This window comes from Lissotriton helveticus, chromosome 5_1, assembly GCF_964261635.1.
Source record: "Lissotriton helveticus chromosome 5_1, aLisHel1.1, whole genome shotgun sequence".
Classification (NCBI taxonomy): Eukaryota; Metazoa; Chordata; class Amphibia; order Caudata; family Salamandridae; genus Lissotriton; species Lissotriton helveticus.
The window spans coordinates 145,679,770-145,700,968 of record NC_136065.1 but is presented as its reverse complement, the minus strand read 5'-3'; the positions used below and the strand labels follow the sequence as shown (position 1 = coordinate 145,700,968).

The following is a 21,199-nucleotide window of genomic DNA, read 5'->3' as shown; positions in this document are numbered from 1 at the left end:
TTATGTTTTAATTTATTTCAATAAGTGTACTACAGTGAGGTGGTTCAGTGCAAAAGGCAATAATACAAAACTGGATAAGAAATCTGACCCGTGATCCTCATAAATGGATCCACTCTGCGCTACAAACATACTGTTGAATACTTCCCTAGCACCATGGAATTGCTAGTGTGCCCTATACTCTTAGAACCAGATGTCTTCCAATAAACTGTTCAAACTCACCATTTATGACCTCTTCATAGAGGTGGTGGTGGCATATCTAAAGAACAACAGTGTTCCTCCTATACCCAAATAACATTTAACTACTTGCCTCTTTAAGTGAAAGGCTACACAGAGATTACTATATAAAACTGCCAACTATATACAAATATTTAGGAGGCTAGTGTCAGCATAATTATTTGTTGTCTAAGTAACATGTATCGTGCACTGTCCCTGGAATCTGCAGTCTTGAGTCTAGTTTTGTCATACTGTAGACTAGTGTTGCTTGAATGTTTTTTTTAAAACAACTGCTAAGAATTAAACTTTGTCATAGAGAATCCGGAAAAGTCAATACAAAGGTCTGCCAAGGTAAAGTATTCATTTATATAACCTCACAGTCACGTAAACAATATTTTGTATTCCAATAGAGAAACTGCTGTAAAAAATGATTTCCATCTTTAAGATAAAGCACTCATCAGTTAATGTGTTAAACTAGGCCTGAATCAAGGCAAGGTTGTTGTTTTTGTTGCAGTGCTGTGAGTAACACTTCATGAATAAACTGGTTAGAAACAACTTAGTCATATTCTTGAAACATTACACATTTGTTTACTCTGTAGGAGCTACCACTCAAAGAAATAAGTTTTAAAAATAAACATTTGTCTTTTTTTATCAAATCTAATAATGATTTATTAATACATTTGCTATTTACATTTTCTTTTGAGAACACACCTTCGGCATAGCATGTATCCCTCTTTGTGGGCAACAGGGACATTTAATGATGTATCTTTCACAGAAAGGGTCCTAAATTCTCTGTTTAAACTCTTTGTTACCCACTGGAGGAAGAGTGCGATTTAAACTCTACAACAAAAACACATGTTTTATGATGATTCGATCGATTTACAATAACTGGGCCTTCTAAATTCTCTTTATGAAACCTTTCACTGGAGTTCTATAGGAACTAATTGGAGTCTGAGCATGCAGTTCGTTAAAAAAATTCCTCTTCTTGTTTAGGCATTGGGGGATCTGTGAAAAATAAGACATTACAATCTCTTCACAACCCAAAACGTTGGCCATTGAGGACACTGCTAGAACCAGTTAATTGACATGCACACTTGTAAGCAAGTCATTTCAATTCATTGTGGCGATCTTAAGTCAAGTCATTCGCTGGGATGCGTCCAGCTTTCAAAGACAATGGCTCCTATAAACTTTGAGATCAGACGTGCTGGTGGATTGGCCACTAATGTTTTGTTCGCAGCCACATCAGCGTTGGTTTTTACAGGAACCTACAAGAAGGTGAAAGAGACAGACATTTTTAATTATAATATCACTTTATGAAACTATCTGTAGCTGTCGTTTGTAAAAACGCAAACTTGCAGAAGTTACACCTGAGTAAGAAATAATTGTGAAAATATAAGAAATCCTGAACAGGTAATTGATTAACTGACTTGCCAACATTAAAATTCGAAAGACTTTGAAATTGAAGTTTTTATACTGCCGTAATTTGTAAGAGATAGTTAACCAGCGGCATAATTTCTACACTTCTTAATTTTCACAAGATAGTTTTGACTGTTTTGAATGCATACAATTTGTAGAATGTATATCATTAAAGTTCGTCTTTTTTTAAATGCCCTCCTCAAAATGAATATGTGTATAATTGTGTTAAGCAGTTACAGTTAGTCAATTATAACAAGCCTCTCTTTTCCCTACCTCTGGGAAGCAAATACATTATATTGGAATGTTGACTTTTGAAATGTCAGCCTTTCCCGTAGACAGAGTTCTTTTGTAAATTATTTATTTAACTAAGTCACTGGTGCAGCAAACATTCACAGTAATCTGATTGCCACATCATACAGTATCATGATGCTAGCAACATGCCTTCAGATAAAAAATCTCATGTAACTTTCACCTCTCATTTATCTGCTGTATCTTGACTTCCTGAACTTAAATGGTTTGTTTTGCCTGCTTGAATTCTGGAGTCAGAAACCGAATATTCACTGCTATAACGGACCAATGGTGGAAAACCAAGGATTCTTTTTCCAATACTGTTACATCACTAAATTCCTCTTTGTTCTCCCGCTACACTCGGGTCTCCCGAGGCCCAAATAAGGCGTGTCTTCTCCCTCCTTTCTTCTCCCTCCTTTCTTTAGCCTCCAAAGACCCAAGGGTGGCAGAATAATGTGGGCTGCCTGTGTTACCCCAACTCTCAGAAAGCCTGTTAGTGTTGCACCGTTTTGTGCCTGAAAAAGGGCAGAGTGCAGAGTTTGGGACAAGGAGGAGGAGGAATGTTAACCCCTTTAGTGCTGCCGTCGGCCAACGGTCGTCGCGAGCACTACCTTGCCAGTGCTGCGCACGTCCGTTGGCCGACGCGGCCACACCCGTTTCTTCGAACGTTCAGCATTGGGGCAGAACGTTCGAAGCAGCAAACGGGTTAAAGAGGGTGATGCAAGAGAGTGTTAGGAGACCAGGTATATTTATTTTATATTTGTTAAGGGTGAGGAAAAGGGAAGCTGTTGAATGAGGTCTTTTTTTGTTTGAACAATATTAGAACCGGTGAAGGATGCAGATACGAAGGATATTAGGGGGATAGTGTCCGGACACCAAGTTTTGCTTGAGTTTTGATGGCGAACCTGGGCAGCGCATGCGCTGCTCTGTGAAGTATGCTGTATTCAGGTATGGACTTGAAGCTCCGTCCACTCTCCTCCCATATTTTCATTTGCTTGTGTCATGGTCCTTTTTAAACCGTAGCTTTTCATTGGTCAATAGGCTTAGTAGCCCCTCCTTCGTACCACCTTGTCTCATTTTGTAACCTCCCATAAGGACAGGCCCTCTTACCAGTGTTTATACTTGGTAGACTTTAATTACAGCCACTGAGCACTATTCTGTTAAATTGTTTTCATCTGCCTGCTATTGCAGGCAAAACACGCTCTCTCTTAACCTTTATTTTTTTTATAGCACTCCACAATAGCAGCCTCGCCTTTGGTTTATTTGCTTCACCGAACACGGACGCATGTTACTATTTATTCACTTTTTCTTGTTGTTTACAAGCGCCCCATGCCGTGCTTTCACGTTAATAGAGGCCGCGCCCCTTTCTTAGAAGAGTCACATCTAAAGAATGGTCTGTGGATGAAACCGCGGCATGGGGCGCTTATACCAAAAAGAGCATTTGTCAAGTTGACAACAAATTTTTTTTGGGGGGGTAAAAGCACCCCATACCGCACTTTCACTTTTATGGCGGCCACACGCCTTTCTTTAGACGCGGCGCAACTAAGGAAGGGGGCATGGCCTCTAATGAGAAAATGCAGCATGGGCCGCTTGTAAACAACAAACATTTGCAATGCAATAGGTCTCGCATTTGCGAGAATTTAGGCTATTGTCATTTACAAAGAAAAACCAAAGGTGGTGATGGACGGAGCGTTGACAATACAAACACTCACCCCCAGTCAACTGATCTGGGTTTAATCCATCACCATTCTTTAGCTCACTCCGCCACCTCAGTTCAGACATGGCCATATGCAAATCAGTCTGACCCTGTGCCTCATCGGAACAGTCCAGCCCGAACTGCCAAGCCATGTCTTCCCTGGACCGGAATTAAGCTTCCCAGGACCGGTTTCTGGCATTACAGCCGTCTTCAGCCGGGCTTGCTTGACTCCAGGGGCAAAGTGAGCAAGGGACTCACGTCTGAGCATACCCTGCCAACTTAGGGCGAACAAAGAAAAACCAAAGGTGGTGATGAACGGAGCGTTGACAATACAAACACTCACCCCCAGTCAACTGATCTGGGTTTAATCCATCACCGTTCTTTAGCTAACTCCGCCACCCCAGTTCAGACATGGCCATATGCAAATCAGTCTGACCCTGTGCCTCATGGGAACAGTCCAGCCCGAACTGCCAAGCCATGTCTTCCCTGGACGGGAAGCTTGATTCCGGATTAAACCCAGATTAGTTGACTGGGGGTGAGTGTTTGTATTGTCAACGCTCCGTCCATCACCACCTTTGGTTTTTCTTTGTTCGCCCTTAGTTGGCAGGGTATGCTCAGACGTGAGTCCCTTGCTCACTTTGCCACTGGAGTCAAGCAAGCCCGGCTGAAGACGGCTGTAATGCCAGAAACCGGTCCTGGGAAGCTTGATTCCGGTCCAGGGAAGACATGGCTTGGCAGTTCGAGCTGGACTGTTCCCATGAGGCACAGGGTCAGACTGATTTGCATATGGCCATGTCTGAACTGGGGTGGCGGAGTGAGCTAAAGAACAGTGATGGATTAAACCCAGATCAGTTGACTGGGGGTGAGTGTTTGTATTGTCAACGCTCCGTCCATCATCACCTTTGTTTTTTTCTTTTTTTATTGTCATTTACAATACTAAAAGCTCAAACTCCTGTAAATGCGAGACCTATTCCATTGCAAATGCTTGTTAATAGTGGGAAGAAGTTGAGAGTGTTAATTATTTTAGATGGAGGTTTGGTGAAAGAACACTGTGTGGGTGTACAACTTTATAAAGCATGCCTTTACCACGTTTTTACAATGCATGCCTTTACCACGTTTTTACAACGCATGCCTTTACCATTCATATGCCTTCACCATGCAGGTAAGTATAAATAAGGTAAGTTAAACCTCTCTATATCTATGTATATATATATATATATATTTATTTATTTATTTAGTTATTAAAAGTTTTATATAGCGCGAACAAGATCCTTACAGATATCAGAGCGCTTCACAATGACAGGGTAGGGGCAGTAGGAATGAACAGAGGTAATGGGAGCAATGTAGTAGTCACTAACATGAAAGGAAAATAATAACATACATAAAACATATCAATATACAGTACGGTAAACAAGTAATATAAGACGGCACAAGTCATTGGTCCCACTACAGAGGTGTTCAGGTACACCTTGGGTGTGTGGAAGGCTTATACCAGTGTTTTAGTATAGAGAGAGCACTGAGTGGGGGCATCGGGAGGGTGAATCAGTGACCCAGCGTGTATCATATATTGGTCGGTAGTAAGAAAGTAGCGTAGTAGTGTCTCCATCAAGTAGAGGTATAGTGCCAAAGGACAAGGTGAGCATTGACACAAGGCAATGCAGAGTCTCTGATCCAGCACCTATAAAGTTCAGGAGATCTTGGCCAGAAGGATGGTTTTCACCTCTTTCATGAAGAGTGCAGTGGAGGAGATACGCCTGGTTTCAGGAGGGAGCGCATTCCAGATCCTGGGTGCCATTCCTGAGAAGGAGCGCTTGTACGTTTTCTCTTTCCGGAATCTACGGGGTTTCAGGAGTAGATTCTTTGAGCTTCTATTGGATCTTGAACCTCCTGATATAGACAACTTTTGAGCGAGGTAGTTGGGTGCATTGTGGTGCACGGCCGCGTGTGTCATAACTGCAATTTTTAGTTGTATTCTGGCTTCAAAAGGCAGCCATTTTAGGGACTTTAAGTCTGGGGAAATATGCGAATGTTTTCTTGAGCCAGTAATGAGTCTTGCGGCAGCGTTCAGGGAGGCTCTTAAGGGTGCTGTTGTGGATAGCGGGAGTCCGCTGAGGGCCACAATTCCGTAGTCTATTCGAGGGATGACTAACGCTTGTACAGCAGTTTGGAAGTCTTCAGCAGGGAGGAAGGGTTTAATTTTCCTCAGTGTGTTGATTTGGAAATTAGCTGCTTTTGTGGCTTTGCTGACGTGCTGCTGCATGTTGAGCTTGGCGTCTAGTGTGATGCCTAGGGATTTTGCTGAGTCCACGATGGTGGGTTGGACATTGAATGCTGTTAAGTTGTTGAGCCATGTTTGGGTAGTGGAAATTTTCACCGGGGGTGAGATGAGAAGGAACTCCGTTTTCAGAGCATTTAGTTTGAGGTGATTATCGGCTAGCCAAGATTGAGTGTTGATAAGCGTGGAATTCAGATGTTTGATATCTTCCGGAGATTGAAGCTTTAGGTACAGTTGTGTGTCGTCGGCGTACATATGGAATTGGACATTGGAAGCTTGGAGCAAGGTGGCCAGCGGTTCCATGACGAGGTTGAACAATGTGGGGGAGAGGGAGGATCCTTGTGGAACACCTAGATCTGCAGGCACAGGTGAAGATAACACATTGCCGATCTTGAACTTCTGAGACCGGTTGTGAAGGAAGGACGAAAACCATTTGAGAACAGTTCCCGATAGACCCATTCTAGCGCTTAGCAGCTCCAGCAAGTTCTCATGTTTGACCGTGTCAAATGCTGACGAGAGGTCAAGAAGGATGAGGAGGCAGGACTCATTGCGATCAAGAATTTGGAGGGCGTCATCAATTATGTGTGTCATAGCTGTTTCCGTGCTATGTTTCGCTCGGAAGCCTGATTGATGAGAGTTGAGGAGGTCAAATTGGTCAATGTGTCTAGTTAGTTGGAGTTGGACACATTTCTCCAGCAGTTTGGCCAGGGTGGGGATATTGGTGATGGGCCGGTAATTGTTTAGGTCAGACGGATCAGCTGTAGGTTTCTTGAGTATAGGCGTGACTTGCCCCACCTTGAGGGAGTCTGGAATGAGGCCTTGTTGCAGGGAGCAGTTGATGATTTTGGTCCAGAGAGGGAGGAGCAAGGGGATGAAGTCTTTTACAGCATTTGCAGGTAGAGGGTCTGTGAGGTGATTAGAGGGCTTCAAGGTGCAGAGCAGTTTGTGTATTGTTTCTTCCGAGTAGGTATCGAAGTACAGCCAAGATGCCATGTTTTTAGGTTGAGTGTTAGCCATTCTGGTGTGGTTGGGGAATCGGCTTACATCCATGATGAGGTCATTTCTTATGTTGTCAGTCTTTAGCTTAAAGTAAGCAGAGAAGTCTTCACAGTGTGGGGTGTCGCTTGTTGTGCTATTTGATTGTAAGGGTTGTGCCTTTGTTTGGGTCTTGATTAGTTCGAACAGTTTTCTTGGCCTGTTTTTTGCTTGGTCCAACTGGCGGCTGAAGAAGTCCAACTTTGTGCGCTTTATTTTCCTGAAGTAGGCATTTCTCTTGTTTTTAAGCCTTTTGAGGTGCAGTGCTGAAGGGTCCGATCTCCAGGTGCGCTCTGCCATTCGCATCGAACGCCTGTCGTCATTGAGTCTGTCGTCATACCAGGGGTTCGAAGTTTTGGTGGAGACTCTCTTCAGTTGCAGTGGGGCGACTTCATTGACTAATGTATTCATAGATTCAAGGTAGTGGTCAGTCAGTGATTGGACATCCGAGGCACCTGAAGGGGGAAGGAGGAGATTGCCGATGTGGGGAGGCAGAGTGGAGGGGTTGAGATTCTTCATGTCCCTTTTCCATATTTTGGATTTGATTGGTTGAGCCGGGTTAGGTTTAACTTTTTCATTGATAAAGAAGGTGATAATGTGGTGATCTGACCAGTCGCAGGGTAGGATCGTCTCCAGTTGTGTAGCGTTCTCTTTGGCAATGATGAGATCAAGTATCGAGCCTTTGTCGTGTGTTGGTCTATCGCATATTTGGGTACGGTCAAGCGCATTAAGGAAAGTTTTGAGACTATTCACCACTGTGTCTTTCTGATCGTTCCAGTGGATATTGAAGTCACCCAGGTAGACTTGGGTGGTCTGCCGACCGGCATTGGAAGTGATCATGTCCATGAGTTGTTGGGTGAATATGAGATTGTCACCAGGCGGGTGATAAATGAGATGTAAAGCACAAACTTGTTTGCCCTCGCTGGTGATGTCGAGGCAGAGGAGTTCACAGGAGGAGAGGGAGGGGGAGGTGACTTTAGTAACGGAGAGGTTGCTCCTAAAAATGCATGCAATTCCCCCGCCCGTCTTGTCTGAAGACCTGTCTAGCCTAATGATGTGATAGTTGGGGGGGGACTAGTATGTCCATAATCGGGGTAGAGGCTTCAGTGAGCCAAGTTTCTGTTAGAATGGCTAGGTCCAGATCCCTAGCTGAGACGAGATCAGCGATGTCGGAGGAGTGTCTCTGGGCCGATCTGCAGTTGAGTAGGATGCATATACATTCACAAACACACTCACACACATACATATATACATCCCTCCCTGTACAAAGGATACGCTCAGACACTCCTGCAAGAACTGTTTATTGTCAGTGGCTTCTCCTGACATGTTTCGACCGTAGCCTATCTCACGGGTCAATGCATGAACCAAATAAGTACTAGTGGTATACTTGGTAAATCAGTTAAAATAGTAAGCATTAGCAGCACATACAGTAAATAGTAGTCAGTTGTGACAACTACACAAAACAATGTAATTAACAATACTGGTTTGATTGTAACTCACAATAAAAAATTCTGTACTGTGCATGACTGAGTGGCTTATATAAGTGCACTGTAGCCAGTACGTCTCCACGCAACTAATGATCAATGTAAGGTGCAGAATAACTGCATGGTGCTACTTGCAGTAGTAAATAGCTCCGACAATGATTGTCTGAGGGCTAGAGTGGTAAACGCATAGTTGCTGAATGCAAAGCAAAATGCTCATTGGCCAGCATACACCCAACATGGCGGCCGCTGTACGCGCTACAGTGCACATCTGTAAGCAGTCATGCACAAAAAATATGTAGGTGTTTTTTAACTAGGACTAGATATCTATTACATCAGTTAACTCATTATACAGATTTGCACTTACATGTTTCAAGCCTTTCTTCCAGGAAAGAGATCTGCTCACTCAGAGAGTCAATCCTGTCCAGCTGTTGGAAGGAGTGAGACAGGATTCGCATTGGATCCGGCTTTGCGTCATCCGAAGTTGATGGAAATAAGGTGTTGAGTGGAGCCAGCAGCAACTGCATTTTCTGGACAGAGAGATGAAATGGTATTGTCACATTTCGTCCCCAAAAGACGGGCTGACGTAGCAGAAACGTGGGCACGTGTAATATGAGCCACCCATCGGAATCTGAACTACCCTTTGTTTTGTGTTACAGGCCGGCCTCATGGTGCTCGTCTTCATCGGAACGTAATCAAACGCACGTTCGGTTGCTGTGAATCTTACATTAGTGTTTGTAGAGGAACAAGATGCAGATTCCTTGTGACGCTTGACATGCATTCAAAGCAGCGATGGAAGAACCTAAACAACCTTCATTTGTGGGAAATCAACCAGCATTGTGTCCAGATGTGCCACGCAGCCAGACATGGGTGACACTGGACTGCAGGTTCGGAGTCATGGATGGCATTTGTGGGATTCTAACCTTATGGAAGTTCGTGCAGTGTGTGTCTGGGCGTGTTTGGTTTGGACCTTATCTTTATTACAAAGTATTTTGGGCTGTGCTCCTAGACGGGGCAGCTGCAAGCACATTCACAGTTAAATCACAATCCTGTAACCCAGGACTTTTTTCGATTTTATATTTTTCACTTGATTTGAATTTGGAAGATAGGCTTTTTTTATAGCAACTATTACTTATGCCAGGAAAGAGCTTAAAGTAAGCTTATTTTTGCTTTGAGCAGTACTTGTTTTTTTTCACAAAATATACATCCAGCCGAAACCCGCAATAGCAAGGAGATTGTTTTCCCCATAGCCTCATTCAAGACTAAATAAAAATAAACCACAATCTAAATCGAAGAAAAGAGCTAATAGTCTACATCAACCACACTGTTGTTACCTGTGGTGGAAATGTCCAAGTATGACACTCCCCTTGGATACGGTCACATGTTCTGATGCCTCTTGCATATCCCACTGCTATACTGCCAAAGGGATCAACTCCTCCTCTGGTAACCCCACTGTGTGGCTTTTTAAATGCTGTCCCTGTCCTGCAGGACAGCTATCTGGGCTGCTCCACGTGACTTCTTGAAACCATACTCTTAAATTCAATTATCCAGTGAGCATTTGGGTAAAGTCTGGCTTGAGTCTATGGTGTCATGGCTATAGAGCCAAATCTATGTAGTATCTGCTCCCACAAATTGATGAAGCTCGTGCACCAAATCATTCAGTAAACAGCACATGATTTTGCAGTAACTCATAGTGATGCAAATGGAGGGTGAAGGACGAAGTGCGTTTTTTTCCCCTTGGGTGTCAATAACTTATAAAGCAGTCCTGCCTTACAGGAATAATGTAGTCCGAGCAATCCGAGAGAACAAAAGCATGTTTGATATGATGCAATATTGTTTTTACAATAGTAACTTGGCTTCATAAAGCACTACGGGCCAGATGTCTCTAAGGGTTTTACCCATGTGTCTATGGGAAAATGTGTTCATACATGTGGCCCTACATGCCTAATTTTGTGTTTCTAAAGCCTGTCAGGAATGGGACTGTTGGCTTGAAGTTCACGCCGGATTCTGGCAGCCTCTGGCTAATGCTGTATATGGGGTGGTACACCTGTATGGGACATCCTTGTAAACCAAGAGCAGGGCAATGGTCACCATTAAGATCTTTCCAATACCCAATATCTTTGATAGTTTTCTCCTCGAATCTCTCCCATTCCAAGGTCTTTCTATACCAATGTGCGTGGATCTATGTTCCTTCGGAATCTTCATCCCTTTCTTATAGATTCTTGGACTGAATAAACGGTTTGACATTTCAGCACTAAGTTCTCTGAAGGGGTGCAAGGCGACATGTTTTGGTTCTTTATAGAACTTCTAATTAAGCAAATGCTATGGGGTATATTGGCGGCTGCTGAACTTTGAAAGTGGTGGGCTCAAATCCGTACTCCAAAGTGCCTTCATGTTACTTTTGAGTAGCTCTATACAGGCAGACAATGAATTGTATTCTCAATCAAACTGTGCGTTATTCAGTTTGAGATTTTAAGCCAGAAAAGCACTTTCTTCCCATATTAGCTTAAAAATGAAGACTTTTGTAACTATGTCGCAAAATGGAAAATTCTGCTTGTATATGCCTGCCCCTGTGTGTAGAAAAGAACTACTGAAGGTAAATATGCAACATTTCCATCTTGGCTAAGTATGATTACCGTGAAAATTGCCATGCACTGCAGTGAAAATCCGTTCAAAATAAACAGAATAGTTTTGCATAGGTGAAGGCGAACTTAAATCATGAGCCCTTGCAAACTTCAGTAAACGCAACAAAAACCTGATTGGGAACTTCAAAACATGTAAACTTTGCACACCTCTAGTTATGCCTTGTGCATCCATTTCCCGCTCAGTGCCCCAGTCACTTAATTATGCACAGAGTGATGATGGAGCTAGTCTGAAACATATATACATCGTTTGCATTGTCAAACCTTTAATACATATAATATGTAGTACAGACGGGTGCTCACCTGCTCCAGTGCTTCCATGCGAGTTTTTAGTTCCTGCATCTCGTTCTTGGCGTCGTCAGATGTTTCAGAAGCTAAAATAAGAACCAACATTAATAATAATAATTCCGAAGTAGCAAAAGAAAGGGCACATATTTCGATAGGAAAATCCCACGTTACAGTTTTAAAAGAAAAATGTAAACTAATGAGGCTCAGGATGAGAATAGTTAGGTACCTCCCCTGCAGGAAACCCTGTTTTGTTTACCTCCAGTCAGACATTCCTGGCGGTTACAAAAGTCCACGGTATGTTTGTGTCTGCTTTTCTTGTTTATTGTATTATTTTTCTTATAGTAATAAGCCCAATGTATGGCACTGATTCAATCTGAGAGAGAACAAAATGGAAAGTTTACCTTATCCTGTGCCGGGCTTGGAATCATATAATGGCAGCAATAAGAGCAAAGTGCGCGTTTGTTGGACAGGTTACTCTGTCACCAACATGCCGGATATCCTATCCGCCTTATTGCAAGTGCATTATAGTCCCTGGTAATTGTATTGAGGCTAATGGGATTGCCGTCATGTGTGATGCAGTAACCTGTACCCTGTTCTGAGGGAACAGAAACATTTGGAACATAGGTCTATTCCAAAAGTTATGCCAACATTATATATGCTGGAGAGTTTAAAACAGTTCTAACCTATGCATTAAAGACAGACTTAATTCTTGCAGCTTTAGCAGGGAAAGCATTAGTTAACTCAGAAGAGTGCCCTCTTTCTGAAAGAGTGGATAAGGAGATGAAGTCAGCACTGAAGAAGACATTTGCCAGCATTAATCTTGCTTTATGGGTGTGAACTTATGCCGAGTACACTGCCCAATTGTTAGCAAAAAGCTTTGACTGTTTGGAGGTCCTATGCAAGAGGGAGAGAACTCTTCTGAGTTACTAATAAATATGTAACATCATGCCAGGTTCCTTTCAAACTAAGCCTGTCCTTAACTCTGGTAGAAGGGGAATCCATTCTAGGACATCGTCAAATTGGACTGAGAGATTTACAAGAGAATATAATTGACTATTAACATGTATTTTCTCAGGTATAAACTTTTCAAGAATTAGCTTAATGAGATCATCACCGAGGCCTTAAGGGGTGCCTTACTGTTTAAGGGATAATGTTTGTCAAAAGAATCAAGCTGTTTCTGTCTAATCATTCTTCCGAATGTTACACATTAAGAAAGCGGTCTGTAAATCAAGCGCTGCACCATTCCTGGCGACTATGGAAGTGGATCTGGAGGCAGGAGTGGGATGCTGTATCAAATGCATTGCAAAATCCTGGGGAAAGGATGTTTCAGATCTATTGGTGCTGACTATTATGCAGAACTCCACTATAGACTTCTCCTCTATTTCTCCAATGCAGGCTTTATCCATACTCACATTCCAAAGAAAGCAATACAGGCAGAGTCTTTATAGAAGAATGCAGTGGTACCAATGCATGTAAAAGAAACACGGTCAAGGCATGTATTCCATTCACTTGCTAAAGAAAAAACCCAATACTATGTCCTTTTAAAAATGGCCTGTTTCCAGATAATAATACCATGGATCAGTCAGAGGAGCTTATGGTCATTTTGATCCTACAGGAGGCAGGATCATGTGGCCCTGATTTGCAGCGAGGATCAAAAAAGTTTCTCTGATTTTCATTCAGGATCACCAATTCCTGTTTTGGGTTCTCCCCTGCAACCCCACATCAATGCAAAGGGTTTCACACAGGTACTGGCCTCTCTGGTCACCTTATCACACAACTGGGAGATACGATTACTCTCATATCTGGATGATTAGGTACTACTCTCGCATCAGGGTCAACCACAACTCCATCCAGTGAAACTAAAAATAAATCCAAGATAACTCCAGTTCAAGGTTTAGAATGTATAGAAGGAGGGTTTCAAACACAAATGGCTGGTTTTTCTTTCATCGTATTACAAAGATTCAGAAACATGTTTTATTCCTATTGACTAAGATGTCTCCCAAGCACAGATCTTGGCTACAAGGTAATGGCAATGATAATGATTGTGCTCTGCGTAAAGTTAAATCTAGTGACATTTTTTTTTAACCTCTACCGGAATCCTAGGTTCCAGCTTTGATGGATCTCGAAGCTCCCATAAGATGACTCGTTACATCAGAAAGGAGCTCAAGTGAGCTTCCGAGGGCAGGGACTCCACTGCAGACCACAGCTCTGAAGATTATAGTCTTTAATTCTAGCCAATGGTTATAGGTGGTCAGCCACAATAGACTTTAATGTGTCTGCAGAGCAAGTGATCTCCTCAATGCATAAAACGCTCATAGAACTGCAAGGAGGTGGAAGAGGACAGACTTGCTCTGTTTGGTTTCACATCTAAGATACAGGGTGTTCCAGTTTTTAGAAGAATGGACAATATGATGAAAAGGTCATACATACCATTTTTAAGTCGTTTTTGTGTTTTTGATTCTGTACATTTTTAAGTGAGGAGGGATATTTTATTAATACGGGGACAAACATACCTTCAGGGTGGTTGAGACTGAAAAGGGGCATAGGGAAATACAACTACTTCCTTACAAGGGGGTGAAAAGAGACTGCCACCGTCAAAAGAACACGTCTTTGCAAATGCAATCAAATGTTGAATTCCTAGGAGACATCAAGGAGTTTACAAACTTCTCACAGTTGTTTGGTTGGACCCTCCAGCGCGGTGATAATGGTTGCAAACTTGTCCCACTGGTGGCCTTGATGGTGCATGCTATGTTAAACCATGAGGGCCAGCGCCATCACGGATTGTCAGGATGTCAATGAGGTAAGAATGCCAAAAGTATTTTAAATGCCAATCTCATGTATAGCCTCTGATTACACCTAGCCTGGCTTCAGACACCACGAACCAACTCTGGTCACACCTTTAGTGTACGTTAGTTTCTATAAGTCAGGTGTGTCCAACGGGGGTCCATGAGGAGACAGATCCGTGCTGAATTTCTAGGATATTGAGGCAAGACACACCTACATAAAATATTTATCTATGGAAAATAATTAACATATTCAGTGATTATCCTGAAGAGATCAAAGACTTTCTTGGCACACGAAAGACACCCCTGATATAAATTATGACCCCTGAAAGGCTTCAGTGGAACAACCTTTATTATATGCTGTATTTATATAACCCGACCGTCTTTTGCTAGATATAAAGCGCTGTACATTACTGAAGGTGGGAAACGATACAAGGTTGTGTACTTTAAGTGTGGTGTTTACAGATTTCATTTACATAACATAGGTACAAATGTATTACATTTCACATGTTTTAAGCACATATATATTAAGTAAATTGCCCAGAATCATACGGTTTTGGTGTACCGAAACTGGACACATAATCCAGATCCCCAGGTGGCAATTTAGCCACTATACCGCATCCAGTGCTTGCTTAGTTGAAGTGGCTGAATCACGGCACATCACAACCCTTGTCATTAGAACAGGTGGTGTTTTGATGTCAGTTGTATTAATTCATTAGAGACATGTCGCATAGTAATACAAAGACCAGAAGATGGGAAACTAGTCCTTGCATGTCAGCAGGAGCAGACCTAGAATGCTCAGAAAGCAAAGCTAACCTGTAGCCTGGTCATTTTTACCTGGATGTTTTAGACACCTGCACTATCGTAAGATTTTGTGATGTAGCATGCTGTCCTCTGTTTTGAATATAATATATTTTCTTTAATAAAAACTATTCAGATCAAGTTAATATTGCACGTTGTTAAAACAAACAAAAAATCAGAGACCAACAAGCACACTCTTAACACCATGTGTGCTGCAGTAAATTCTTATCTCTGCCAGTGATCCTGAGCCTAGCTGGCGCTACAGTCTGGTTGTTGCAGGCAGGGTGGGCAGGTGGTCTCAAATCCCTTGGGCTATTGCGGCCAAGATCTTCTGTCAAAAGAGTTCATGGTGGTTTCTGGCAAGCACCCGTGCAGTGGTGTCTGGCTGCTGCTTCTGTGAGTGCAAAGTGGCATCAGATGTGCCCACAGAAATGTGCACGAGGCCTGACTGCTCTGCAGTGTAATGTGGGCAAGATCTGTCTTGGAATCAGGGAAGGCGGTAAGTGGTGTGATTTGTAATCGAGCCAGAACACATCTTCACTGGCAGACATTACGTTTCTCATGGCTGATGATGGAAGGAGGATGGAATTTTAATTTTTGGAGTGATGGGGCATGGAGGGAGAAGATTGCAAACAGTGCTTAATTAAAAAAATAAAATAAAAAAAATAAGGGCCAGGGCTCGCATCAGGATGCCACTGCAGCTTGCACCACACATTGCCACTACCATGCTGCCAATGTTAGTAACAGTACACTTACTAACACCACCGTCCTACAAGTGTGACAGTTTGGACTATTTCAGCCCTACAAAGCTATAAGAATTACTTGGGCGGCAGGTAATAGTAATTTTTAATGTATTTTGAATTCATATTAATAATAAATTCACATTAAAATTAACATTTTGATCTTGTGGAGTTTCAAATCATTGAAATTGTTTAAGTCGCAGTCCCTGGCTTTCAGTAACGACTCAGTGTGGGTCCCCAGACTCCAATAGTGATTAAGCGGGAGTCCTCCAAAGTCAGATGATTAAGAACCACTGATGTACATAATAAAATGCAGCCAATGTAAGAAAGGGACGCAAAATAAAGCACTGGCCGTTTAGAAAGAATGTTTGCAACTAATAAAGATAACCGCTCTAATTTGAGTGAAACGCGTGTCAGGAGTTGCTTTTGCTCTTTTATGATTGGGCTGGATGGTTATGCAAATGTTGCCATACTTAACATGAAATGATAATTACTCATATTGTGTTCTTGCTTGGATGGGTGGTATCTCACTAACCCTAATTGTTTAGACGTTGTCAGAACGCAGGGAAAGAGTTTCTCCATGGGGGGGAAAAAACGAAACAAAAAATACACATTTGAGTGCCCTCTATTGTTGGATAAATATAATGCATTATCATTGATTACACGACAGTGGTTGAAATCAAAATCAATTATGTTCACATGGGTTTCAACTATTTTATTTGTGGATAAATATGACAAACGTTTAGAAGTCACCTTGTTCCACCAAACGTCACATTTGTTCTTTCTGTTTGCTGCATGTGTCTTGTCGAATACCTGAAAACTCCAAGTTAGGATACAGACTTGTTCGTAATATTAAATTTTCTTTTATTTGCTTAGAACCAGTGATGTTCGAAATGTGCAAGACTTCACCAACAACATGGAATTGATACATTAAAAAAATTCGCCCAGAACAGATTTTGCAACACAAAAATCTGTCACCTTACTTGGTGAAAGTATAATTTGAAGACCCCCAATTTTCTGAAGGAAATAAACAATGTTTTTATAGAATTTTAAACTGAGATATTTCAGCTTTCTTTAAAATCCTCATTGATTTACTGCTCTAAATTGAAATGATTTACATAGTACAAAGCACACAATACCCAAATGTGTCAAGGAGCTAAAAATCCCCAAAATAAGCACAGGACGGAAACCAAGGTAAAGGAGAAAAAGAGTTTAGAAAAAGAAAGGAAACCCTAAACTTAATCTGCAGAAAATAGTCGTGTTTTTACATGCCTTCTGAACAAATGGGGATCTTCAAGTCCAGCAATATGGCAGGACAGCATATTTCACAGTTGTGATGTGGCACACTAAAAAGGTCTGCCACCCCATCTAGCGTTTTGAATTTTGGGCACGACCAACGACTTATTATGGACAGATTGCCACACCTTTCGAGGTACAATACTTCTTACAATACATCGTTGAAGCCAATAAATACTTCTCAACAAATCTACAGAGTGGCTCACTCATCTGTGAACCGGTGAGTCGCTAAAATGTGGTGATGAGGCTGGGACTATGTAGACTGTCAGCAACTATTTAATACAGTTATGTTCACTGTCAAAGCTAGGGTAGAATGAGCGGGAGGTAGATGTGTCATTAGCATATTCAAGATTACACATTCTACCAGCAGAACACAACAAATGTATTCCACAAAGATACAGGAATAAATCCCTAATCCAATATCTTACTAAGGGAGTAATATAATATTATAGCAACCTTCCCTTCTTAAACTGATAAGTAGGTAAAGAGGGTTAGGCTGCCCTGGCTTCAATTCTGAAGGAACTTTACACCACCACAAGTTCTTACTAGTCGAAAGACACTACTTAAAATGAGTTAAAGTACGTGCTACTTCAACCAATCTGAATTGCTGCCTGTCAAATCAGAATTGGTCTCAATATAGAACATTCTCGATGGTTGCCCTAAGCTGTGGCAGACTTTTATGGGCTACTGAGATGCAAACAACTAAAAAAAGTCAGTGTTACATTTCAATGGATATTTCCCACCGCAGTGGAAACAATATGCTCCACTTACAAATGTAAAATATAGGTGCATCAGTTTCCAACATGAATACCCATCTGAGTGCTAATTCTCACATCAGCACAATCCCATTGAGATCCCAAAAGCCGATCCCAATGAAGATGCTCAAACAAAATCAAGAAATCAGCCATGAAATTCCAACACATTTATAATTTTAAAGCTAAAGTCTAAGTCATATTTTTGTACAATCTCCATGCAACTAGGGCGGTGAAACACTGATAACAAAGACTATAATTTGCCTATTATCTATTTTTTTTAAATTGGCGAGTAAATACATAGCGCTGAATAGGTCTCTGAAGGCAGTAGTGATTAGGAGTGTTACATGCCTCTGTGGTGAAAACATATTAAAAATGTCAATATAAATTTGAGAAGGTGGTTAAGAGGGCCAGTGAGATAGGCTCGACTCAGCCGGACTTCAAACTTTGTTATCAGAGTAGTAATAATTTTGATGATGTAAGGAGGGAATAGAGGGGTACACAGTTCCTTCCTAAATGTACCCTCTTTGCCATAGTTGGCCCAACCACCTGTGATCTGTACCCAACATAATATCCTAAAGTACAAAAAACATTTCTCGCCCGCTTCCCGGAAACTGTGAGACAAGTGCTTAACCAACAAGATGTGCCACTCTACAAGCAGTTTATTTGAGACACTTCTCAGGCCATGCTGTAGATCCGCTGTTGGCTGGTTGCAGTCATAAATTGCCATGGTTGTGCTTTCTCGCTATCATCCGTTTGCGAGTTTTGCAGCAGTTTGCAGAGCCTCCTTCAGGTGATGTTGCAGCATTCGTTGGGAACTTTCGGCCTTCGTCTTGAATGCTGGCTTGAATTGGCTGCTTGGGCTAGCAGCAGCGCATTATTACTCACGGTACGAGTTTGATGTGTCACAGCGCGTACCAAAAGTAATAATGGACGGCCACCAACATTTCCAGTCCTCTTGATCTGAGGTTTTTGAAGTCCCTCCTGCTGGTCATTAGAACCTGCTGGTCATTAGAATACATGCTATGAACTGGCTTGAAAACAATATAACAGTGAGCCACTTTCTGGTCAACCGCAGTGTTAAAGGACGTTCCTGCCAAAACAAGCACAACTGAAAGCAAGCATCGACTTCCTAATATAATACCATTACAGTCATTTTATTTAAAATAGCTCGCACTCAAATCTGGAGCAAGGTGATCATGGCCATTCCAATGAATTATCAGCCTGTCCACTTTCTAACTTTTGATGAAAAGCTGTAATGACTGTCAGTTTGTGTTTTTTTTTATCGAATTTAATGTTGTGTGTAAGGATGTGCATTTCGTACTTTGTTGGCTCAGATGCTTTGGGTGCAGCCCCATGCCACTGAAGTGAGAACTCCTTACTCCCTTGAGAGTTCCTGGTACACTAGAAAGTAAGCCCAGCCTGAGTAGTCATGCCGCCTTTTTGGGGGTGCCATGTCGTACCTGGTACTCGCTCACCCTCCCGTAGAAGGCTCTAAGGATGCTGAGCAGGGCCAGGCTGTGAATCTTTCAGCCTAAAGTCTTATATATCCACATCTTTGGCAGGACAGGCTCCTCTCAGTTTCAGTGATTACATAAACTCCTCAATGCGGAATGAAATATAAACATAGAAACACATACAATCAGCCCTCGGGAAATGTGGTCAGCAACCACCAGAACATTCCCAGACGAGTAAGTGCATACATTCCCTCAAGCGGAGGATATATTCAGAATCTAGCATCTGTGCCCCATAACTGAGCGTCTGGGATACACCCCTGCTATGCAGGAGATGCATAAAAGAGTCTGGCTACACCCCTGCTATGCAGGAGATGCATAAAAGAGTCTGGGCTGCACCCCTGCTATGCAGGAGATGCATAAAAGAGTCTGGGCTGCACTCCTGCTATGCAGGAGATGCATAAAAAGTAACACTGGCATTTAGGGGAAATGATTTTCCTGACCATTGCCCTTACCTGAAATGTTCATTGCTGGAGCCATGGAGCTCTGAGGCACCTTATCCACAATGTGACACATCTTGCCATCCACAGTGAGCGCGTAGCCATTACGACAACTGCATCGGTAACTTCCAGCTGTGTTGACGCAGTCTTGGGAACATCCGTGGCTCTCGCTATTGCATTCATCAATATCTGAAATGGAAGAACCAGCATGGCGTTGGACCTTGCACTGCGATGTGAAGTGGCTGCATCCAGAAGCAATCCAGGGCAATGTGAGGGGGTGAAAGGAGGAGTGAGTCATGCACCCCGTGCTGCACATCTGGTGGACCACAGAAGGAGGTGCAATCCTGCCCTGCAGAAAAAGCTAAAGGGGTGTATCCTGGGCATGAGATGGTATTTAAGTAGTTGCAGGCACACGATATACTTAAACAGAGGTGGTCCCAGGTGAGAAAAGTCTCTGCCTTCTCTGTAACTCATGAGCTTAAAAACTGGCCTTTAAGCTGATCCTTGGAAAATACTTCTAAATGCTGTCAATGATGGGACTATGCACTGGTGGGGGAGGGGCGGTTATTCAAACATGATTGATGGAATTACTTAGAAATTAATGATCTGAGAGTTGAAGGGTTGTTCTGACCATATTTCCTAAGAAGTCAAATAAAATTGGAAAAGAATATTTTAGAATTCCATGTTGACACAAGGGTGGGCCAGGGCCATTTGTACACTCCTGGCCAGGGAGGTGCGCTCCCTCCTGTGCGGCCAATATATCCTGGTAAGGACACAAAGAAGAGAATTCAGGAAGGAGAAGCCAACCCCTGCAGCTGGAGTGAGCCCTAAGGTTCATACCTGTATGGCAGTATTTTCCACCCCAGCCAAGCGGGCAGCCGCATCTGTTGGCACCAGCGCACACACCTCCATGCTGGCACGGTAACCCGCATATCCCTGAAAAATAAAGGAATAACATTTACATTACAAAAAAGGGGCACACTAATATGATGAAATGTAATATTTCAGTGAATGTGCGCAGAAATAGCAAAGCAGTGGGTGCTAACAGGAGAGGTCAAGGGAGTGTGATTACCATTCAGCCCACAACAATAGCAATGTCTCAGGGAGTCATTTAGAGGGGAAACGTCATTTACAACGCGGGGATTACATCGCGATGCTATTACGTCCCGGTTTTCACAACGCAAGTCATTACAACGACTTGCTCTGGATGGCGCTCTAGGACAAGGAATAGTATAATTTACTATTCAACACCTTCCCTACTGTATGTAGAATGGAGTTGGAATAGTAAATTATACTACTCCTAAGTCCAGTGCCCTCCAACACAAGTCGTTGCAACAACCTGCGTTGTAAAAACCGCAATGAAATGTACCGCAATGTAAATGTATGCGTTGTAACGTCATAAATCCCATTTAGAGTTTGGTGATGCCGCAAGTCAGTGGTGTTGCGCCCACCCCGCCAGTCTTGCTGCTCCCCCATCTCTGATGAGAGTTGGGTGAAGAGTTTGGTATATGTAAGAGGAGTCCCTGGTAGCCCAATCAA

At 42.5% G+C, this 21,199-nt stretch overlaps 1 protein-coding gene across 2 annotated transcripts in view; it reads right to left on the bottom strand.

Annotated features, from left to right (window-relative positions):
- Window positions 1-557: 557 nt before the first annotated feature.
- The window catches only part of EGFL7 (EGF like domain multiple 7), a 62,669-nt gene continuing 42,027 nt past the window's right edge, over window positions 558-21,199 (bottom strand). Inside the window, exons 7-11 of one of the 2 annotated variants that reach the window (XM_078641923.1) lie at window positions 20,501-20,596; window positions 19,676-19,849; window positions 11,350-11,420; window positions 8,772-8,934; window positions 558-1,478 (exon numbers count right to left, since the gene is read on the bottom strand). In XM_078641923.1, coding sequence (XP_078498049.1) covers window positions 1,456-1,478; window positions 8,772-8,934; window positions 11,350-11,420; window positions 19,676-19,849; window positions 20,501-20,596 — 527 coding nt within the window. In that variant the 3' untranslated portion in view covers window positions 558-1,455. The remainder of the gene's footprint in view (window positions 1,479-8,771; window positions 8,935-11,349; window positions 11,421-19,675; window positions 19,850-20,500; window positions 20,597-21,199) is intronic. The other variant, XM_078641924.1, reaches the window with a different exon arrangement.